Source organism: Poecilia mexicana, unplaced genomic scaffold (genome assembly GCF_051168715.1).
Source record: "Poecilia mexicana isolate PSO_F unplaced genomic scaffold, ASM5116871v1 scaffold_22, whole genome shotgun sequence".
NCBI classification, from domain to species: domain Eukaryota; kingdom Metazoa; phylum Chordata; class Actinopteri; order Cyprinodontiformes; family Poeciliidae; genus Poecilia; species Poecilia mexicana.
In genome coordinates this window covers 4,787,755-4,808,440 of record NW_028263391.1, presented here as the reverse complement: position 1 = coordinate 4,808,440, position 20,686 = coordinate 4,787,755, and the positions used below count along the sequence as shown (strand labels likewise).

The 20,686-nt window shown below is 38.9% G+C and overlaps 3 protein-coding genes across 6 annotated transcripts; all 3 read left to right on the top strand.

The window, feature by feature from the left end:
• Positions 1-1,033: 1,033 nt before the first annotated feature.
• On the top strand, positions 1,034-12,711 carry slc39a8 (solute carrier family 39 member 8). The gene is made up of 8 exons (XM_014989381.2): positions 1,034-1,512; positions 2,634-2,796; positions 4,253-4,422; positions 4,581-4,703; positions 6,960-7,109; positions 8,648-8,855; positions 10,446-10,630; positions 11,914-12,711. The coding sequence occupies exons 1-8, from the start codon at positions 1,288-1,290 to the stop codon at positions 12,058-12,060; spliced, it is 1,371 nt and encodes a 456-aa protein (XP_014844867.2). The 5' UTR covers positions 1,034-1,287; the 3' UTR covers positions 12,061-12,711.
• A 454-nt stretch (positions 12,712-13,165) lies between these two features.
• On the top strand, positions 13,166-15,971 carry LOC106919301 (putative N-acetyltransferase camello). 3 transcript variants are annotated; one of them, XM_014989547.2, is made up of 2 exons: positions 13,166-13,317; positions 14,914-15,971. In XM_014989547.2, the coding sequence occupies exon 2, from the start codon at positions 14,921-14,923 to the stop codon at positions 15,584-15,586; it is 666 nt and encodes a 221-aa protein (XP_014845033.1). In that variant the 5' UTR covers positions 13,166-13,317; positions 14,914-14,920; the 3' UTR covers positions 15,587-15,971. The 3 variants fall into 3 exon arrangements, with proteins under 3 accessions (XP_014845033.1, XP_087858698.1, XP_087858697.1); XM_088002572.1 differs by lacking the exon at positions 13,166-13,317 and adding an exon at positions 13,338-13,614; XM_088002571.1 differs by lacking the exon at positions 13,166-13,317 and adding an exon at positions 13,643-14,277.
• Positions 15,972-16,162: 191 nt separating this feature from the next.
• LOC106919286 (putative N-acetyltransferase camello) lies at positions 16,163-20,113 on the top strand. 2 transcript variants are annotated; one of them, XM_014989528.2, is made up of 2 exons: positions 16,163-16,635; positions 18,464-20,113. In XM_014989528.2, the coding sequence occupies exon 2, from the start codon at positions 18,468-18,470 to the stop codon at positions 19,140-19,142; it is 675 nt and encodes a 224-aa protein (XP_014845014.1). In that variant the 5' UTR covers positions 16,163-16,635; positions 18,464-18,467; the 3' UTR covers positions 19,143-20,113. The 2 variants fall into 2 exon arrangements, with proteins under 2 accessions (XP_014845014.1, XP_014845023.1); XM_014989537.2 differs by having other exon boundaries at positions 18,461-20,113.
• The last annotated feature ends 573 nt before the right edge of the window (positions 20,114-20,686 follow it).

Sequence of the window (20,686 nt, the reverse complement as noted above, 5' to 3'; positions counted from 1 at the left end):
TGGTAACTGAATTATGTTTTTATGGTGCAAAAGCATCGATGCTGGATTGGACATCTAGTGACGCACACCTGCAAGGTTCCATTACGATGCATTAAGTCATAGCCACAAAACCAAATAGTCAAAGCAACTTGATATGTTATCTGACTTCTATAAAATAAGGCTTAATTTGATTCTGAGAAAATTGCAAATGTTTTAATAGAGCACTTAATAAAGCTCACTTCAGCCTCGGTGCTGAAAATGCTATACAAATAAGGTTGACTAAATGCACAACTGGACGTTTTGCATCTTTTTGGGTTCTGCACAAAAAGAGAAAGATATGTAGTTTAATTATTTTTGACTCTGTTGGGGAAAAAAAAACCCCAGAAGAATTTACTCTATTCTCAACCATAAGAACAGATTTAGCCAAATTTGCCTAACCTGGTTTTAACTCTAAGTAATTGGACGGATGTGACCCTATTTACTATGAAAGAAAACAACAAATACTTTCTTGCATTTTCCATTGTAAAAAGATTTTAATTGGTAATAATTTTTCCCTTAATTACAAAAAAAAAGTTTCTGTTTGTATCAATGTTCTGCGCTGGCAGGGCCAAGTTTGAATGACTCTTCATATCCAATCCCGGGACGCAGAAATTCTGTCAGGAGGCCACAAATGGCCCCTGAGCCTCACTTTTGAACACCCCTTATATATCTAGTTAGTTAGTTAGTTAACCATGTGTTGCCACAAGGGGGCGACACCACTTAGTGTTATTTACGTTTACTATGTTTATATGTCACTGTCTACATGAAGATATAATCAACTAAAGACGTACAGCGAGTCTTACATCCTGCGCGCGCTCCCTCAGTTTTGCCACGTCACACATTTTCCGACATAACCTGTTGAATGTCATACTCTACTTTCCTCACTGTTTGATGGTGTGAGCGCGTTGTTGTTGATTGAATCGGGATTAAAATGAAGCGTGGAAAAGAGCGTGCGCGCGCGCGGCCTCGTTCGCTCGGTCACCACCTCACCCCCCCCCCCCTTATTTCTGGTTTGATCTTTAAACCTCACCCACCTCAGGGAGCAGGGACTCATCCTACCGAGCTGCTCAAACCGCACGAGGAGCCCGTCGAAATAAAGTCATCACGAGAGAGAGAGGAGGGGGGGAAATCTCTGCAAAACTTTATGGCTCAAACTCCACGGACGTCGTGATTTTTACGGGGCTGATTTAAATGCTCTCGCGGCGGTTATTGTAGTGGGTTTTATTCTCGGGAGAAATTGCACTCCGGAAAAACAAACAAAAAGTCGAGATGTTTGATGTGAAATGGCTCGCCGCGTGCGCTCTGGCGTTGAGTGCGGTCACCCACGGCGTTGAGGTGGCTGGGCGGAATGGACAGGAATTTCTGGAGAACATTTTACACTTTTATGGTGAGAATAAATCAATTACGACAGCGAAGCTCGAAGATATGCTGCTGTTGATCTCAGCCAGAAGGTCTGAATCAATAAGTGAAGGAAATCCGCTGGAAAGCAAAGAGGTGTGTATTCCTTCACTTTTGTGAACAGTTTTGAGCCTTTTTCATTCATTTTCTTTTTTAATTTTATTTGTAGAAATACATTTATTTATGGTTGTCGGGGAACATTTCACATATGTTCCCATTTTTATTTTCCTTGTGAATATGATTAATTAATCTCCTGTGGCAGCTTTGGCTGCGCAAAATACCTGGATGGACTTAGCTCCACCCTCGAGACGCAGCTCCCCTGCAGTTTCAAAGCTTTTCCCTCACATAGCAGCCTGACTCCCTCACTCAGCTCCTTCAGACTAGCCAGCAGCAATTAGCAAACATCTGGTGGAACTTTGCATCTGCTGAGCTCATTATAGAAGCTACTTCTCAGTGCATCGCTGGTAAAAAAAATATTGCTAAAGGGTTAATAGAGAGAGGAGACATGTTGTGATGACTTCCTGAAGGTGCAGTTTCAGAAAGAGCAGGAGTTTCTTAAAAAGACACAGGCCCAATTTCAAGGCATTAATTACAAAGTAAAATTTGTTTTATGTCATATTTGATAAATAGTTTTATACCAACTGAAGGTAGCAGTTATTTGATTGTGCTATAAAATGGTGCTACGTGCCTGGAAAACACATACTGCCCCTTTATTATTTGTGTTATTATTATTAAGGAGCTGGATGAATTGCTGAGCTTAAACAAATAGAGAGCACAATAAGGAAAGAACATTATGTTGAAATATTGACCATCACAAACCACTGATCTCAGTTCCATAGTAAAGTTATGGGCAGAGCTTAAACAGTGTCTGTGAGTGAGGTATTCTACTAAATACTAAAGAAATATATGCAAACTTATGATTTTGAAGATAGTAAAAAATGAAAACAGCCCAAAATACACAACTTATCTTTTTTAATATGTTTTTTTATTTTTTAATCAACACAGCCAAAGTTGTAAAAGAAAAATGTTTATGAAACCTACGCATCTTCACAAAGACTATTTTTAAACTCTGTCCATGACTGTGTGTAATAACAATAAAACTTTATGGTGCAATATAATGTCAATCAGAGCATCCAGGTGGAAAGAGAAACTCTCCAAACAGCAAAAAACCAGAAGCATGGAAGAAATAAATCTAATATCCTCTGTGTGCCCCTCAGTGTCCCTCAGCGGAGCAGATTTTGTCCCACTTTGGCTTCGGTAACATCACTGAGCTGACCGTGGGACACCTGGGGCGAATCTGTCCCGCCGTGTTGACCCAGGTGCTGCTGCCCTCCTGCCCCTACGTCGACCCGATAACGGTGCCCTCCGTCGACTACTCTGGTGAGCTGCTGCGTTTCAACACCTGTTGAACTTCTTAATAAGGCGAGATTAGATAGGTGGTTTATTGCCTTAAATTAGAAATGTGTCAACACTTTCAGCCACAGTGACTCAGAAGGTAGATCCCTTTTTAAAGGTTACTGAGGTTTTTCTTTGTGTAAATGAAAATGGGAGGATCAGGCAGAATGCATCACAAGTAGCATTTTTCCTACATGATCTCAACTCTGGTTCTATAAAAAGGTCAGAGTCAGAAATTATATAAGTCATAGTTACATATTTGTTCATATTTGTTGGTTAAAAACATCTAGCAGACGGCTCCATGTTGGTCCAGAAAGATGTGATGCAACTTTATAATGTTGATATTTGATTGTTGTTTAGATAAGAAAAAACGAGTTTAATATGTAGCACAAAAAACAAAAAACAAAAATTGGGGGCGCCCCTCAAAACTTGACACCCTGGGTTACCACCCTTGTAAGCCCTTTCTAAAGTTTGGCCAAATTGCCGGCAGACTGTAATTATTAGTGTTTGTATTATTTTGTCCTTCCTGGTGAAACAGATGCATTTATACCACCTTGAACTTTTCAACATTTTATCATTAAACAACCAACAAACTTCAAGTAAAAATATGACCTGGATTTGTATTCAGCCACCTTTTGGGGAGAGAGTTACCAGTTTATTCAGAGCTACATTATCTAACTTAAATTTATATCACTTAAAAAATAATAATAATTTATCTTCGAGTCTTCTTCTTATTAGTTTTGACGTCTCATGATGGCGTCCGTCATCCCACTGCGTTCTGTCTCCATTAGCATTGATCATTGATTGTGGCGTGATTCCAGCAGTGAGTGCTGACTCATGGAGCCACTGACCCGCCGAGCCAGTTCCCCCTCTGAGCTGCTGACACAAATACGGCTTGCCCCCGATTTTCCTCCACTGGCTTGAAAAGAATTTACCCTCTCCAAATAAAACTGCGTTCATTAAATCAAAACCTTTTCAGATTTCCTTTCAAATAATAGAGCCAACTGTGACGAGTTCAGTCTACAAATTTATCCTCGATGTCTGAAAACTGTTGTCTCTGTAGGAGTGGAGTTGTAAATAACTCTTCCAGCTGCGAGTCGAGTCATTTCTGAAGGAACTACTGGGGGTTTTCTCCAGCTTCCTGTTTGCTTGATGAAGGCTTTGTGGTTGCAGTCTTGCTAAGCTTGTCCTTTTTCTCACATGACATGGTGTCAAGATTTTTAAGCCACCTTTTGCATCTGATATTAGCAGTTAGTGCTTCGCTATCCACAGACTATCAACATTTCGAAACAGAAAGAAAATAACCAATGTCAATTGCTCAAAAAGATAAAATAGAGCAACTTTACTGGCCCTCATTAAAACTCCCTGTTAGCTGCTGTTTTATCAAATAAATTCAATAATTGTTTGCCAAATTCCAATGTTTTGTTCACCTTTGTGACAGTGTGGGGTTATGGATTTCTGGCTGTTACCATTATCAACCTGGCGTCCCTTCTTGGTCTGCTGCTGATCCCCTTCACCAAGAAGCCTTATTTCCCCCAAGTGTTGACTTACTTTATAGGCCTGGCCATCGGGACTCTCTTTTCCAATGCTGTGCTTCAGCTCATACCAGAGGTCAGTAAAGATTTGTAGGTGCCATTTTGTTTTTTCTATTTTTTACATTTTTATCGGGTCAAGAAATTCAAAATCTAAGTTGATTTTTGTTGCTTTTGTAATAGAGAACACCTGGTTTCTCATCCACTAAAAACCTCAGTTTTGTTTTTCCTTCACAGGCTCTGGGTTTTGATCCTAAAGCGGATAACTACGTGGCAAAGGCAGTTGGCATATTTGGAGGATTTTACCTTTTATTTTTTGTGGAAAAAATACTGAAAATATTCCTCGGGATTGGCCATGAGGTGAGCTGTGTAGAAAGTGAATTTGTTCACTCTCTCTTTTTATAAGTGATACTCTGTTCCTAAACAAGCCCACAGTTTATAGTGTGTCGCGTCATTTCTATAGTTATTTAGTACTACTATATAGAAATAATAGCATATTTTGTTTAAGATTTAAATTTGTATAAAACTTTGCATGTTTCGATCAGTTTTCTATCTCTAGTGGTAATGAGCAAATGTTAGCATGTAAACAAAACTAATATTAAGCAAGCTAAAAGCTATACATGGTTACATTTAAGCCACTGATAATAATACATTTATCTCCACATTCTATACACTTCTATTCAAAGTTAATTAATTTGAAGCAAATTTTCCCCAAACCCTTTTTTTAAACTGTGTGTTTAGCATTAGCATGTTAGCATATGACTCATGCTAGTATTCCTCACTTAGTAGAGTAGCTTCCTTTCAGTCAACAGTTTTCAGTAATATAAATTCCCATTGGAGTGTCCACTTTATGGTGTATAAAGGACATAAACATAGCAAATGCTGCATCATGCTAACTAGCTTATAACTGCTCGTTGCATTTGTTAAATCATCTTAGCTTTTGGATTTTTTGGGGGGGAGCTAGCTAGATTAGAAAGATTTGGCTTAAATATCAGACGCATTTTTCCTTATGCAAACTGATAATTGACAAAATTAGTAACTTTTAAGGTTTGAGTTTAGTATCTAAAGGAGAAAGGTGGGAAAAAAATATTGTTTGAGGAGAAAAAACTGAATTTGGCTGGAACTGAAAATCACAGTTGGAAAGTTTTACTTTACGCACAAAAACAGAAAAGGTAAATTGAGATGAGAGCAACTCCATTAAACACTGAACTATAGTGGCATTTTGTGAGCATAAAGGGGAAAATTTGATAGCATCCTGCAACATTTAGCAACTGCTTTAGGGTAACCAAGCAACAAGTAGGGGAAAAGGTGTGCTGCGTAATTACCTTATGCTTCGTAGGGCCTAGAACTTTCTCTGGCATCTCATTAAAATTACTGTAAACTTCAGGAGTTATACATCGGTAAATGTTAGTTGTTTTGAAATTGCAGCTTTCCTCCCAACTTCTTTAGATGTAGTTGAGGCCAGTTACTGCATCTCCATGCCTTTGAAAGCACTTAATCCTGTTTACTACCCAGGGTGAATTGTGAAAAATAGAGTTAGTATTTCAAGAGAGAAATTTTATAAACTTTAGTGTTTCAATCCAGTAAAGCCAATGATGTTAATCTTTTATAGCTCTAACCAAGCCTGGATTATTGAACTTCAATATAATTTTTTCACGTTTTTATGGTCTTGCTATCAATCAAATCAATCACATTTTATTTGTATAGCACATTTCAGCATCAAGGCATTTCAAAGTGCTTTACATAATTAAAATGCAAACAGCATGTGACATAGAATGAACAGTGTGAAAGAGATTTTGAAAAAGATTAAAACAGATAAAAACATTAAAACCCACATTAGGACTTCAGTTAAACGTCGTTTAACTGGGACTCAAACCCTATGACTGCTATGACTGTTTTCCTGATACTAACTTTTTTTGTTGGTTGCCATGTAAAAAGCATAATGTCAATTTACATTAGTAATTTTTTTTACTGTTAAAATGTGTTTTTTTGTTGTTGTTGTTTTGGACGTTTTTGTAACTTTCCTTCTCCAGAAAAATCCTCACCGATTAATTAGTTTTAAAGGATCAGTGAACTCTGTCAGATGGACCTACATTAACTGGCTTGTCCTCAGCCTTGTAATCCATTTTTTTATTATTATTCCTTTGATGCCAGTGTGAACCTGAGATGTGAAGTTGTCTGTACTTTTACCCCTGACGAAGTCTTTCTGCTCATGTCAGATTGACCTGGAGAACAACAGCCTCGTGCTCAGTTCCACATTATCTTATGAGTAGCTCCCTCCGGAGATAGATTATAAAAACAGTTAGCTTTGCTGAACTGTTATCTGCAGGTGCCATGTGCATGATAGGAAACTGCTGCCGAAGACGTTCCACTATCTCACCTGACAGGATTTAATCACTGGGATTAGGCTGTTTGTGTGACCCAAATAAAAAGTGAAGATCCAGCAGGAGGAACCGCAGTGACACTTTCACCCCTTGCTTTTCAAAACACAGGACTTTTTTTTTTTCTTACTTTTATTTTAGTTTCCCTATTCAAACATCAATGTTCCGCTTTCTCTTTGTTTTCAGTACCGACCCCTTAATTAACTCATCTGATGCTTTTCGTCTGTGTTTTCAGCACAGCCACAGCCACTTCACTCCCGCAGACACGCCTCAGGAAAACAGCGTCCAGAACGGAGACGCTTGGGTGAAAGGCGACTCTGTGGTTTTGACCAACGTCGCCACCATTTCCACGGATAAGAACAGTCTGGCCGTCGAGCCCCAACAGGTTCTGTCTGAAACGCGTGTCGTTTTTAATGAAAAGCAGTGATAAAACTGTTCTGTAGGTGAACAGGATTGATAAAAGTTTAGGGATTGAATGGGGAATATTATTACTTAGTCTGCAGTAAGATGCTCAAATAACATCCAATTTGTGGCTTGTTACTAGGGCAACAGCTAGCGATTATAGTAGAAATCAATGAATCTATCAATTTGTTCTGACAATTAATCAGTTATTCTGACGATTAATCAGATTAAAAATGTGCCACATTCTGCATATTTTTCATCTAACTGCTTCAGCCTTTTTATACAAATACATAAAAGATGCAAAAAACCAGTACATCTGCAGCTAAAACGATGCTTAAAACCATGTGAAAAGCTCAGTTCTTTCTGCTTGACTTTGCATCAATACAGTGTAGAGCTAATTTGTTGATCTTTTTTTCCCCAACTAATAATTGGATGACAGAAGGTGTCTAATCGGGATTGTTTGAACTGATAATTTTTCACTCTGAGTATGTTGCTTTTTCAGCATTTCTCTCTCTTTTTTTGAGTCTGCACCAGCTGGTGATTAATCCATTACTAAATTACTTTACAATTATTCCAATAATCTGATTCATAGTTTCAGCCCAACTTGTTACCTTTAAAAAGACTGGTTGATGGGACTCCTTTGTTTCCTCATCTTGGCTGATGACTTGAGTGTTTCTGGAAGGCTTTCTAGAAGATTTAGTGGTGTGTTTATGGGACCAGCAAGTTCAAAAACAAGTGGGGTAGGGGCACCGCCACGCTACTCTCATCTCCAATGGCCAGGGACTTTAAGCAGTCGGATTGACAGGATGGAAACCTTTAGCGGGTTTGAAACGTACACTTTGAAAACTTGTTTTTCCTCGTATCAGGAACCGGCCCACGTCTAAGAGGGAGAAATTTATGAAGCTTTTACCACTGATAAGTGCAGGTCGTAGATTAATAAGGTTAATAAATTACAGTGATTTGTCTGTTAACACATTGCTTCTGGTTTGAAAGGTATGTGAAAGCTAAACAAACACGAGAGAAAATGATCAAGGAGGAAAAACTAAGCTGTGAGGAATCCGATCCCCCATCATGGTAAAGGGGACCCATTGTCTGACTTTTACACAAAGAGCCCTTGTTGGTCCATGGCCAGTATAAGCTTCTTTTTGTCTCTTCAGAGGGACTCCAAGCAAATGCCAAGAAATCTGTTTGTGTCTGTGCATTCTCCGACTTCCTGCTAGCAACACTCGAGCCATTATTTTTCTAATTAAAGAGATCTGCTGCAAATTGTTAAGTGCAGAATAATCAGTAAGGACAATTCAAGTAATCAATCTTCCTTTTTTCCCCCCTCTCTAACAAGTTAGAGGAACAGCAGTAGGCAGTGATCCGGGACTCCTGGAAATCATTCTTTGACTTTCTTTATTTTCTGGTTGAAGCGGACTTTGGCGTTTGAGCTTTGTCATTGATTCCATATGTTTGCTTTGACATGACCAAACACAAGCGTTGACTGCATGTCTTTTAACCCACGTGTCGCCGCTTCAGGACGCCCAGGTGTCTGAAGTGATGTGTCACTGGCTGCGCGGGAAGCGCATCACCAGCATCAAGACGGTGGCCTGGATGATATCTCTGAGCGACGCTGTGCACAACTTCATCGACGGTCTGGTCATTGGCGCGTCGTTCACTGTATCCGTTCTGGCGGGGTTCAGCACGTCCACCGCCATCGTTTGCGAGGAGTTTCCCCATGAGCTGGGTGAGTGACACTGATCCCCTGTGACACTGTGGTCAGTCATGTGGCAAAGTGTGCGATGCCTTTGGTTTCACCACTCGTTACTCTATTCCGCCCAAACAGAATCCAGTGCGCCCACATTCAAACCCAACTGGTGACTCTTCAGTCTGTCATCTGAAAACGCATGTCGTATTTGCTCAGTCGACCTGACGGGCTCTGCAAGAGAGGCGGCTAAGAGATCCATGCAACATGTCAATGAGAGAAAGATGATGTAGTCAAATAATCCTGTAGACTCTGTTCGATTGGGGACCAAAATTAAAGCATTTTACATTTTCAGCTGCTGCAGTTCGCTTTTCATGTAACAAACAAACCAAACCCTCTAAAAACATGTTTACCCTCCTCGTTCTGGTGATGCACCAAGAACCACTGAAGGAAACGACACAAAATCCTGTGAAGAAGACACTGAGTGCAACTTCTTTCTTTACAAAATCTAAACAACAATAGAGTGTTGTCAAGTCTTTAACGTTTGTAAGATTTCTGTTTTGTCGTCAGTAAAATGCCATGAGCCATTTTTCCCGCTTTTTTGTCTTCATATTTACCCAGAGTGCCCTGTGCTGTAGTCCGCTTCCTGCTTTTGGAGCGGTCTCCGGTCCGCTTGGTGTTGACATATGCATTCGAACTGTGCCAGAGTTCACTTCAACCAAACAGGAACCTAGTAGGTTTGTAGGCAGGCCAGAGTTTGCTTTTCTGGTCCGCATCAGATTTCGATTGTGCATCTACAATCGAAGAAGTAAATATCTCTGCAAACGACCCAGACTTTCTAGGCATACGGACTAGAGTTTGATTAAAGCAGAATAAGCAGTTCTGGTGTGAATGCACCCTAAAACTGAACTTTCTGGACTGCACTCAGTGTGGTGGAAGTCCGAAACCAGACATCACCCACTGCATCCCATGTTCAAGGTGCAGTGTGGTGGCACCATCAGGCTGTAGGGGTGCTTTCTTCAGTAAGGATAGGAAAACTGGTCACAGGGGATCAGAAAACACGTATTGTTAAACCCCATTCACCTCTTTCGACCCTTGTTGTAAGACAACAAGGATCGTTGTCTTACTAGGACGATGACCCAGAACTACAATGGATCAATTTGGATAAAAGTAAGGTTTCTGTGCTAGAATTTCCCAGTTAAAATCCAGAACAGACTCAGAAAAACAGTGTTCACAGATGCTCTCCATCCAATTTGACTTTACTTGAGTTGGAAAAATGTTCTCTCCTTATATGTGTAAGGCTAGAACAGACATACCAAAGAGCTGTAGATCTAGGTGTGACAAAAAGTGACTCTGCGAAGTATTAACTCGGAAAGGAGGAATGCAGTCACCTGATTTCAGATTTGTGTCATTTGTCACTGCTTTGTGTAAATCGAGATCACTGGTGACAAAATGTCAGAGTTCACGGGTTGTGAATACATTTGCAGGGTAGAACACCATCCTCAGTTCTTTACAGTAGAATTTAGCCAATGGCTTGATAGAGTTCAGAAGAAGCAGAGTTGTTCCTTTAGCTTTTTTCTTTTTTCTTTTTTTGATGCAGCTGGTTTTAAGTCAGTGTTTCCTTCTCTGCAGGCGACTTTGTTATCCTGCTGAATGCTGGAATGAGCGTCCCGCAGGCCGTTTTCTTCAACCTGCTGTCTGCAATGTCCTGTTATGTCGGCCTCGTGTTCGGCATCCTGCTTGGAAACAGCTTTGCCCCGAATCCTATCTTTGCCATCGCGGGAGGAATGTTCCTGTATATTGCACTAGCAGACATGGTGAGCTCTTCATCTGACCCTGTGATTTTAAACATGTTTGTTTTACGTTGTCTGGCACTTCAACCGACTGACTCCAACTTACGAGACTGAAACTTGTCGTTTTGAGCGTCTTGTTTTAACTGATTGCTTTCTTTAGCATTACTCTGCTAGCTGTTTCAGCCGGGAAAGCTCTTGCAACACACCCTGCTCATTAGTTCAGCCCAGATGCACTTGCTGGGGTCACCAGTGCAGCATATGCAAGCTAGAGATATAGCTGTTTCACCTCTGGTGGTCAGTGGAGACCGGTGTCGTATTAAGTAGAAAATATAGTCAACATTAGACAGAAAAATAATTAACCAGAGACTTGGTATTCCGTAGAAATAAATATCTCTTGAAGTTAAATTAAGCTAAACACATCAAACCTAGTGGTTAAAGCTTGTAATGTCGCCCCCAAGTGGCTAAATTCTAGAACTACAATGACCACCAAAGCAAAATATGTTTAATTTTGACAGGAAAAGCTGAATTATAAAACAAAAAGAAGGTAAAAAGATATCTCTGGAAATTTTTTTTGCAAGATGAGACACATTTGGTTTGATTTCAAATTCATAAATATTAATCACTCACATGTTGTGGAAAAGAGGCCTAAGAAAGACATTTTGACTTGAGGTAAAAAGTTGAAGGAGCTGCTCTTTACATTGCACACCGTATCTTTTCAGGAAGCTCGTTGATAAAGAAAAACATGTGATAAGGCTGAAACTTTGACTCCTATCAGGTTGTTCTACAGCTGAACCATTAGTTTACATACACCTAATAAAAAGACAAACACTTTTTTTTTCTCAGTCTGAGGTAAAATCAGACCAAACTTCTTTTGGTTTGGCTCAATCAGAATTACCAACATTATTTCTATTTGCTCAATACCACAGTACTGAGAGAACATGTCAAATTTTTCTTTTTTTAAATGAATGTCTTCTAAATCAGAAATTTACACAATTTTTTTTTTCAGTATTTGTTGCCGTTGTCTTTGATCTCTATGACTTGGATTAAATCTTTTAGGTTTCCTTCCACAAGCTTCTTGCAATAGTTTTCTGGAGATTCTCTCTCATTATTGTGTCATTTAACAAATAGAAATAACCTTGGTGATTTTAACTGACCCAAAACAAGAGAAGTTTGAGTTGCCATAACTTCAGACAAGAAGGATTTATCATTTTTGTTTTCTATTTTTCCCTTTCTTTTTGGTTTCAGCCAGCTGTTTTGTCTAGTATCATTTGGTTATAAATAAAATTCACGTTTCTCCTCCATTGCAGTTTCCAGAAATGGACAGTATAGCAAAGGAACAACGAAAAACTTCCGGCAAGATCGTCTTCTTTCTGATCCAGAATGCCGGGCTGCTCACCGGCTTCGCCATCATTCTGCTGATCACCATGTTTGCTGGGAACATAAACCTGGGATAGGAGAGGAAAACAAACATCCTCACACTGTGCCTTTTTTTGTTTGTTTCTGCTCACACATAGGTTGGACTGAGTGTGAACGTAAAATGAATGTCTGTACAGACTAAACCAAGTGTTGAATGGTTCAAACGTGAGCTTTTATACCTTTTTTTTTTTTTTGGACTATCAATCTAGTGAAATGTTTTCTCCAAAAGAAGGGAATTTTTATACAATCAACATGTAAAAAAAAAAAATCAAGAACATTTATTTTAAAGAAACAATAAATTATTTTTAGTCTTCGAATGTGAAATGGTTTCCATTTACCTAAAGTGTGTTGTGTACAATTTAATAAAAACTGATGATTTCTAGCTTTGCTACATACAGTTTTTTAAACTCTATTCTGAAACAACTTCTGCACTACTGTTTGAGTTTTGTTTTCTTGCTCCCACAAACTTTCAAAGGCATATTTTGTTTATTCCTATGCACATTTTTGAATATATTGATTTTTTTTTGGGACTCTTGAAAATGATCAAAGTGTACATAAACATAGACTTTTCTATATAAAATAAATAGTTTGTTATGGTTGATGAATTGTTTATGCACACAGTATATGCTCTCTTCAGTACTAAAAATCATGGAACTGAAATTAAAAATATTTTCTAATCAAAGTAAGAACAGCCTCTACAAAATTATTAAGCTTTTTTATATATATATATATATATATATATATATATATATATATATATATATATATATATATATATATATATATATATATATGTGTGTGTGTATGTTTCTAACCCTGGAATTCCAAAATGTCTGCTTAAATTTGGTTGTAGTGTACAAAACTTAAAATGTATTTAGTTAATTTTGTCAAAAGGAAATAGAAGGAATGGGTGTAAAAAAATGTTTATTACTATTTTAAGGCGTAAACAGCAATACCTGTTTACTTAAAGTTATAATTTAGGGATTATTTGTACTTTTCTTTATGTAGAATACAGTTTTTGAACGACGTGTATATATTTTTTTAATTTACTATAATGATAAAACACGGAGCATTAGAAACACCAGATAGTCACACAGCTTGACCTAAACTCCGGAACAAAACTAGTTTGTACCGCTTTTTGTGTTTTTACAACAAAACTGCCACTCACAACATGGCTCCCCGTTGACGTAAGATCCGGAAAGTCCACTTCTCTGTCTATGGAAGCGCGCAGTTCACTTGGAGTAGACTTTGGCTGCAAGAGACCTTAAACACCATACTTGGGCATCACCATAAAAGCAAGTATCTTGTGTTATCTTCCTTTGTTGCTTTTATCGTTCCTCTAAATCTCACTACGACGTTGCAGCTGCTGGATTAGCAATGATGCTAGCTACTGTGAGCTAATCTAACTGTTGTCATTTCTTAAAGGAAAACCGTTTGCATAATCTGACTCGTGGTTTGATGAGGATTACGCGAATTTACGTGGAAAGTTAACATTACTTATTTTTGACTAGGTTTTTAAAAATCTGGTTAAAAACCATCATGACCTCTTCTCATGTGATCAGCATGAAGGATGTTGCTGGAGGTCATCATGGGTAAATGCAATTTCATTTTATATGTTTAAATAATTTTACTCTTATCACTAGTCACATAGTGACGTCGTGGTAAATTCTGGCGCTATGAGAGCAACAAAGTACATTTTTTCAATTCTCTACATTTGAGATGATGATGACACTATATCTAATTGCAAGGAAAAAGTTATGATTTCTGTTGAACTCTGTCACTGTAGCAACACACCATGTTAATGTTATGCTAAGCAATGTACAAACTGTACAAACCTAAAGCCTTGACCAATTTGAATCCCATGTTGCAAGAAATGAAATAGCTAAGCTGTCACTCAGTTTAACCAGCAGTTTTTTTCCCCAACTGCTGGTTGGGGGAAAAAAAATTTTTTTTGATACCTTGAGAGACAGCAGCCATATTCTCATCACAAATGTGTTTACAGTAAACATATTTTCAGGCAAGTAGTTTGTGGTCTGTCAGGTTATTGCTGCTCCTTCAAGTTTTTTATGGTATGATGCATAGGTGATTCACAGCAACAAGTGGGGAGGGGCTGCTGGTTAAAAGAAAGCCATGGAGTTTTCCCCTCGCTACGAACTGAATGCTGCTTCTCTGCGTTTGGTTCTGGTTTTGGGGAGGCAGAGCAGACGAGAACCAGAAGACCTGAGTGGTCTGGAAGGTTGATACGACAACAACAGGTCTTGAATGTGTTGTGGTGCTAAGCCATTCAGTGATTTATAAGCCAAAGTATTTAAAAGTTTATTTTCTGAGCTACAGGGAGCCAATGGAAGGACTATAGAACTGAGTTGACGTGTGCTAGCTTTCTAGTTTTAGTGAAAACGCGAGCAGCAACTTTACCCCTTTAGCCTTACAAAGGCCGACTTTGTAACTGTCTTTATGTGCCTCTGAAGGTTCAGGTCAGGGTCCATCACTACACCCAGATTTCGGGTCTGATCGCTGCTTTTTAGTTGTAATAACTGAAGTTGTGTGCTGACTCTAGATCGTTCCTCTTTAGGTCCAAAGATAATATCTTCAGTTTTGTTAATGTTCAGCTAAAGGGAGTTATGGCACATCCATGCATTGATTTGTTCTGCGCCTCCACTCTGTGTTTGAATGGATTCATGGTCACCTGGTATCGTAATGCAGAGCTGTGTACAGGTGTAGTTATGGTAGCTAGTTTTATTACTTGCTATTTTATGAGCTAGCAGGAGCATGTAGATATTAAATAGGAGGGGGCCCAGGATGAAACCGTGGGGTACCCCACATGCAATTACAATTCATATAATTTGCCACTTTAAAAAAATTTTTTTTGTCTTTCTCTTTTTCTGGACCAGCTGAGCCATGGCCAACTTTCAGATCCGAAAGTACCAGGATGAGGACTCTGAAACCGTAAAGGAGCTCTTCACCTCAGGGATGAATGAGCACCTGCCTTCGTCCTTCATGCACGTCCTGAAAGAGCCGCTGACTCAGATGCTGCTCATGTGCACCTTCTGCTCGCTCATGGCCACCTCCCAGTCCTTCCTGCTTCCCGTCCTGGCCGTCACTCTCATCCTGGCCGGAATCCGGCAGATGATCGTCTACATGTTCAACGGCTACATAGACGCGTCTTTGAAGAATGATCTCAACGACATCAGCGAGACCTACCTGCGGAAGAATAATTCGTGTTTCTGGGTGGCAGAAAGCGATGGTCGGGTGGTTGGGACAGTGGCGTGTCTCCCCGCCGAGACAGCACCCGGGTTTTTGGAGCTGAAGCGCATGTCGGTGCGCCGCAGTCACCGGGGAAAGGGAATCGCTAAGGCGCTGTGTCGGACAGTAGCGGATTTCACTAGGGAGAGAGGTTTCTCTGCCGTCATCCTTTACACATCTATGGTCGCTACCGATGCTCAAAAACTGTATGAACACATGGGTTATAAGAAGATGAGTCAGTTTCCTGTACCAGAGTTTTTTGCGAAAATCATCAACTTCACTCTGATTGAGTACAGACTCGATTTAGAGGAAGAGAAATAAAGCTAGTGACACCGACAAACTCTTTAAAACGTCTTTGTAGTTAATTTAATCTTTTTTTGTGACAAGTTCAGCTCCCGCTGTTACTGTCTAAACAACATCCATTATGCAACATGTTTTCTCCTACAGTTTTTGAGTTGTTTATCTACGCATTTAAAAATGTCTGTAAACAATAATCACAGTAAGGAAGCCATATTTCTCTTTTTCTGATAATCTGCTGTTGTGCTGCCATATATGGACGTGGTGGCTTCTGGTTGTTGATGTGAGTGTGTGTAGGTGCATGGGGAGGATCTGGGCCATGTGTGGGGTGAGCAGTTTTTCATTGAAAATAATGTATAAATATTCTGCATATTTCAGCTCCAATAAACATAATGGTAATTACTTGTTACCAAGTTCTGCAAGAACCTGCAAATAAACTGGTTTAAATCAAATAAGGAAAACCACAGGGCCTCTGGCATTCATTAACGAACCAATCTTTGGTGTTTGGTGCGGTTTAAGGTAGTTTAATGTAAAAGTGTCATTTACAGATGTACAATTTATTATATTTAGAACCCGTTTGTTTTCAGAAGTCACCGGCGCACTTTCAGGGTCGAAAGTTCACCAAGGTGAAACAACTGGAAAGCTGCTTGACCCATTTGAACATCGAATATTCCGACTTTGATAACTGCATCAACGATCATGAGCATAGAAGGAAGTTCCACGTGCTGCGTTCAAAGCGCCTCGGGCATGCATCAGTGTTTACAGACAGAAGGGCGAAAACACTTTCTGAATTATTGTGTTTTTGTTGTAACGCCATGAAACTTTCAAAATCCTCCAGGCAACAATCATATAGACAGCAGAATAACAGTCTATATAAAAATAAATAAATAAATAAATGAAAAGCAACTTAAAACACCTTTCCTGTATTCGTTTTTCTTAGCACCGTTGAATGAACCATTATTGAACTGAAGTGGGATTGGAAGAAGAGGAAGCAGGTATGCAGCGGAAGCCTTGAGGAGGTTTTAACAGCAGAAAGAAACCGTCTCTGTTTTCATCTCATATATTAATATAAGGTAAGGAATTTGTGTTTATTTGTTTGTTCTTTTTCCGCTGCAGAATCCCATAGAGCCTTAGTGTCAAATCCTCCTTAGCTCTGTGAGGCTAGGAAGAATGCTAGCAGCTCTTAGCCAGTCTGTTATCAGTCGTTAACGGCGCTCAGATTTATCACCGTTTTAATAACGGGCTCAGTGCTGACTTGTTTAGCTGCACATTAAATGGCCTGCCAGGATTTTTACCAGCTAGCTACTGTCACTGTTATGAAGCATTCCAGTCAGAAGCCCTTCAGTCGTGTAGTTTATTTGAGGTCAGTGTGGTTTATAATCCACCAGCGACCAGTTGTATGTTTTGTCAACTGGATAATTGATTTAGCAATTAAATAGAGTATCATAGTCTTAAATCTATTAATATTTTGCCACCCCGCAGCCACAAACTTTAATCTATTTTGTGGGGATTTTATGTAACAGACAAGGTATAGTTGTGACGTAGAAGGAAAAGGATACGTGTACAAATCTTTTATGCAAAGTGACACAAATAAAATAATGTTTATGAAGTAATATTTTAATAGGTTACAAACTGTGACCTTTGAACATTTTTACATCATCTGTAAAAATTTTATGTCCCATTGAAGATGAACCTAAAAAATAAAATGATCATTTTAAAATCCTAACCAGCTTTAAAATAATAGGTCTTATAAAAGCAAGCTATTTCTAAAAGAGTCGTGTTGCTGTTGTGGCTATAAACTGTTGATTACCGGACATAGTTGTAAAGGTTCCTGACCATTTATCAGAATTGACAGGCAGACTGAAGCTTTCAGTTTAGACTCATTTGAGGTTTGCCAAAAGGACAAACTTGGAATAAAGTGTTCAAGGGGGACTAAATACAAATGCCAAATTTTTCATTGTTTTATTTGTTAAAAGGTTTGAAAACTTTGTAATTTTCCTTCCAGTTCAGTTATGCTTTATTTTATATTAGTTTTTCAAACGACATCTCCCCCGTAAGCTGTTTCCATTACAATTGTTCGCAAATTTCTATATTCTGCTCTTCTCAAAACAAAACAAAAAAAAAACACTCACAATTTCGCAAATTAGAAACACACATGAACAAGCTTGTTCATGAAATAACTCATTAAAAGTAATGTCAGACGGATGCTACATGAAATATATTTATACTTCCATCAGAGGAGACGTCAGCATTTTATTCAGGCATTGAACGCCAAGCCCCGCCTACTTGGGAACAGCTACTCCGCTGCGTTTTGGGGAAATTGTGGTCGACGATACAGATGGATGGATTCAACAAGTTCGAATGACACACAACTTTTTATGAATATGGGATGATGTGAAGGCTCTGCACAAAAACAACAAACGAACAACCAACCTCCTACTGCTACTTTCTGTTGTCTTTTTTTGTTGTTTTTGCCAGGAGAAACATCCGGCTGTTGATTGCCTGACTCCTGTGACACGAAATAAGTGTTTTCATGGCAGTTTTGCGAAATGCGTCCATTTCGACATATTCAAAAAACTTTTATAAAAATATAAATTTTTCCATTAAATTATTATTATTATTATTATTATTATTATTATTATTATTATTATTATTATTATTATTATTATTTTATTTTGTAATTTCAATTTATACAGCTTTATGGTTAATGAAAATGCAGCTTAATTAGATACATTGCAGTATGACCCAGAGATCTGAACTCAACTTTAAAAGAAGGCGTAGACATTATCTTGAGAAAATGTTTGTGTTTTTAATCAAATAGTTTGCAGCATAAAGGTTATTCACAATCTCTTCACATTTTCACCTTTTTTTTCCCATTTCATTAATTTCACTGACCAGCAGAGCCATGGCCAACATTCAAATTAGAAAGTACGAGGATGAGGACGCTGAGGTCGTCAAGGAGCTCTTCACCTTGGGGATGAGCGAACACGTGCCTTCGTCCTTCACCCACGTCCTGAAACAGCCGCTGACCCAGATGCTCCTCATGGTCACGTTCTGTGCCCTCATTACCAGCTCCAAGTCCTTCCTGCTGCCCGTTCTGGCCGTCACGCTCGTCCTGGCCGCGGTCCGACAGATGGTCGTCTACATGTTCAACAAATACATAGAGACCACCCTCAGGAAGGACCTCGACAACATCGGCAGGACCTACCTGCGGAAGAATAATTCGTGCTTCTGGGTGGCCGAAAGCGACGGTCGGGTGGTCGGGACTGTGGCGTGTCTCCCTGCTGAGACAGCACCCGGGTTCTTGGAGCTGAAGCGCATGTCGGTGCGCCGCAGTCACCGGGGGATGGGCATCGCCAAGGCTCTGTGTCAGACGGTGGCGGATTTCACTCGAGAGAGAGGTTTCCCCGCCGTCATCCTTTACACGTCCGTTGTGCAGACTGATGCTCAGAAACTGTACGAACACATGGGTTACACGAAGATAAGAGAGTTTGTCGTTCCAGAACTTATGGCTAAAATCCTGAACTTCACACTGTTTGAGTACAGACTTGATTTACAGACAGATCAAGAAAGGGACTGAAACAGCAACATTTTTGGGTTGATGGTACCGTTCAGTTATTCTCCAGCTATCAAGGGACGTCACATGCAAAGCAAACTGTTTGCATACCACTACTGTAAAACAAACACACTACAGGGATCAGTAAATCACTATTGGTCTTTATTAGAACAGTATACTATTGTTTAAACGGTGTTTCAATCTGATTTTGGTATTGGTCCGATATCAGCCAAAAAAGTATCGTATTATATCTGCTGATAGAAGCTCTGCGCTCCAGGATTTAATCTGGCCCAGGATTTCTGTTCAGCAGCGCTTCCACCCCGCAGCAGATTATTGGGTAATAATAAACTGGTCATTTGTTGACTATTGTTCTTTTGAATACTATCACTTGATCAAGCATTTTCTACCATTCCACACTACAAAATAAGTAATAAAAGTATGGCTGAAACGTTCTGATATCATATCTGGTCAATATCGGTATCGGCCAGTTCTCAAATCAATATCGATATCATAAGTGAAAAAGCTTTATTGGGACACCTATGCCATTGTATGATAATATCTAAGAGGAAGTTAATGGGTGTATGCTGACTGACTTTTATAATTATATTATTATTTATTTCCTAACCGCTTAGTTTCTTTACAACCATTTCAGACATTTTTAGGTAATCTCGTTAATCTTTCATTAAATCTCTGTTGTGCCCAGATATAAAAACTTCTTATGTACTTTGTTCTTTATGTAAATGTAAGGGGTTTGTTTTCTTCTCTTGAGCAGGTGTATTTTACACATCAGCAAACCTAGTTCTGATTTTGCTACTTCTAATCTTGATATTACCTATTAATGAAGTAGTTAAGGATGAAAATGGACAAATGTAGATTGAGTTGGATGCCTAAATCCATGTTAAAATAAAAATAATCAGGATTATGGTTTGATTAATGTTTGAGCGATGATTAAAAGTAATTTTCAGTAAAATGAATGGTGTAGATTTGCAGAAGAAGCTTTGTCACAGTGTTTTATTTTTGATAAATTTGACTTCACCTTTCAGAAGGTGAAGGTATGAGTGGACTTTACAATAGTTAACCAGAAATATTCAATTTAATTCAAATTACTGATACTGATAACAAATGTCAAAACCAAGAAGTTAATTTAGTCCAGTAATACCGATAGATTCTGAGTCAGTTACAAACATTCAAATTGATCCTAGTTGTCAAGCAATACAGTCAAGTTAAGTTTATTGTTAAAAAAATTATCTAAGGAAACGAGAAGAAAAATGCAGCAGAACCAGAACCTGGCTCAGTGTGAACAGCCATCTGCCAAGACCGACTGGGCGTTTTATTTCAGAGAAAGGACGTCATATCAACGGTGGTATTGTTATGGCCTGGGGCTGACCTGGAAGTCATGCTGTCACTGATGAAACTCATTTAGGGGACGTACTGTTCATTTGCTCATAAAAGCAAAATAATTGATTTGAAATGACCTAGTCAAAGTTCAGACTTGAATTTTTTTTTTTACCTTTTTTATTCATTTCATTCAATATAAAAAGAAAAAAAGAGAGAAAAAAAACATCCTA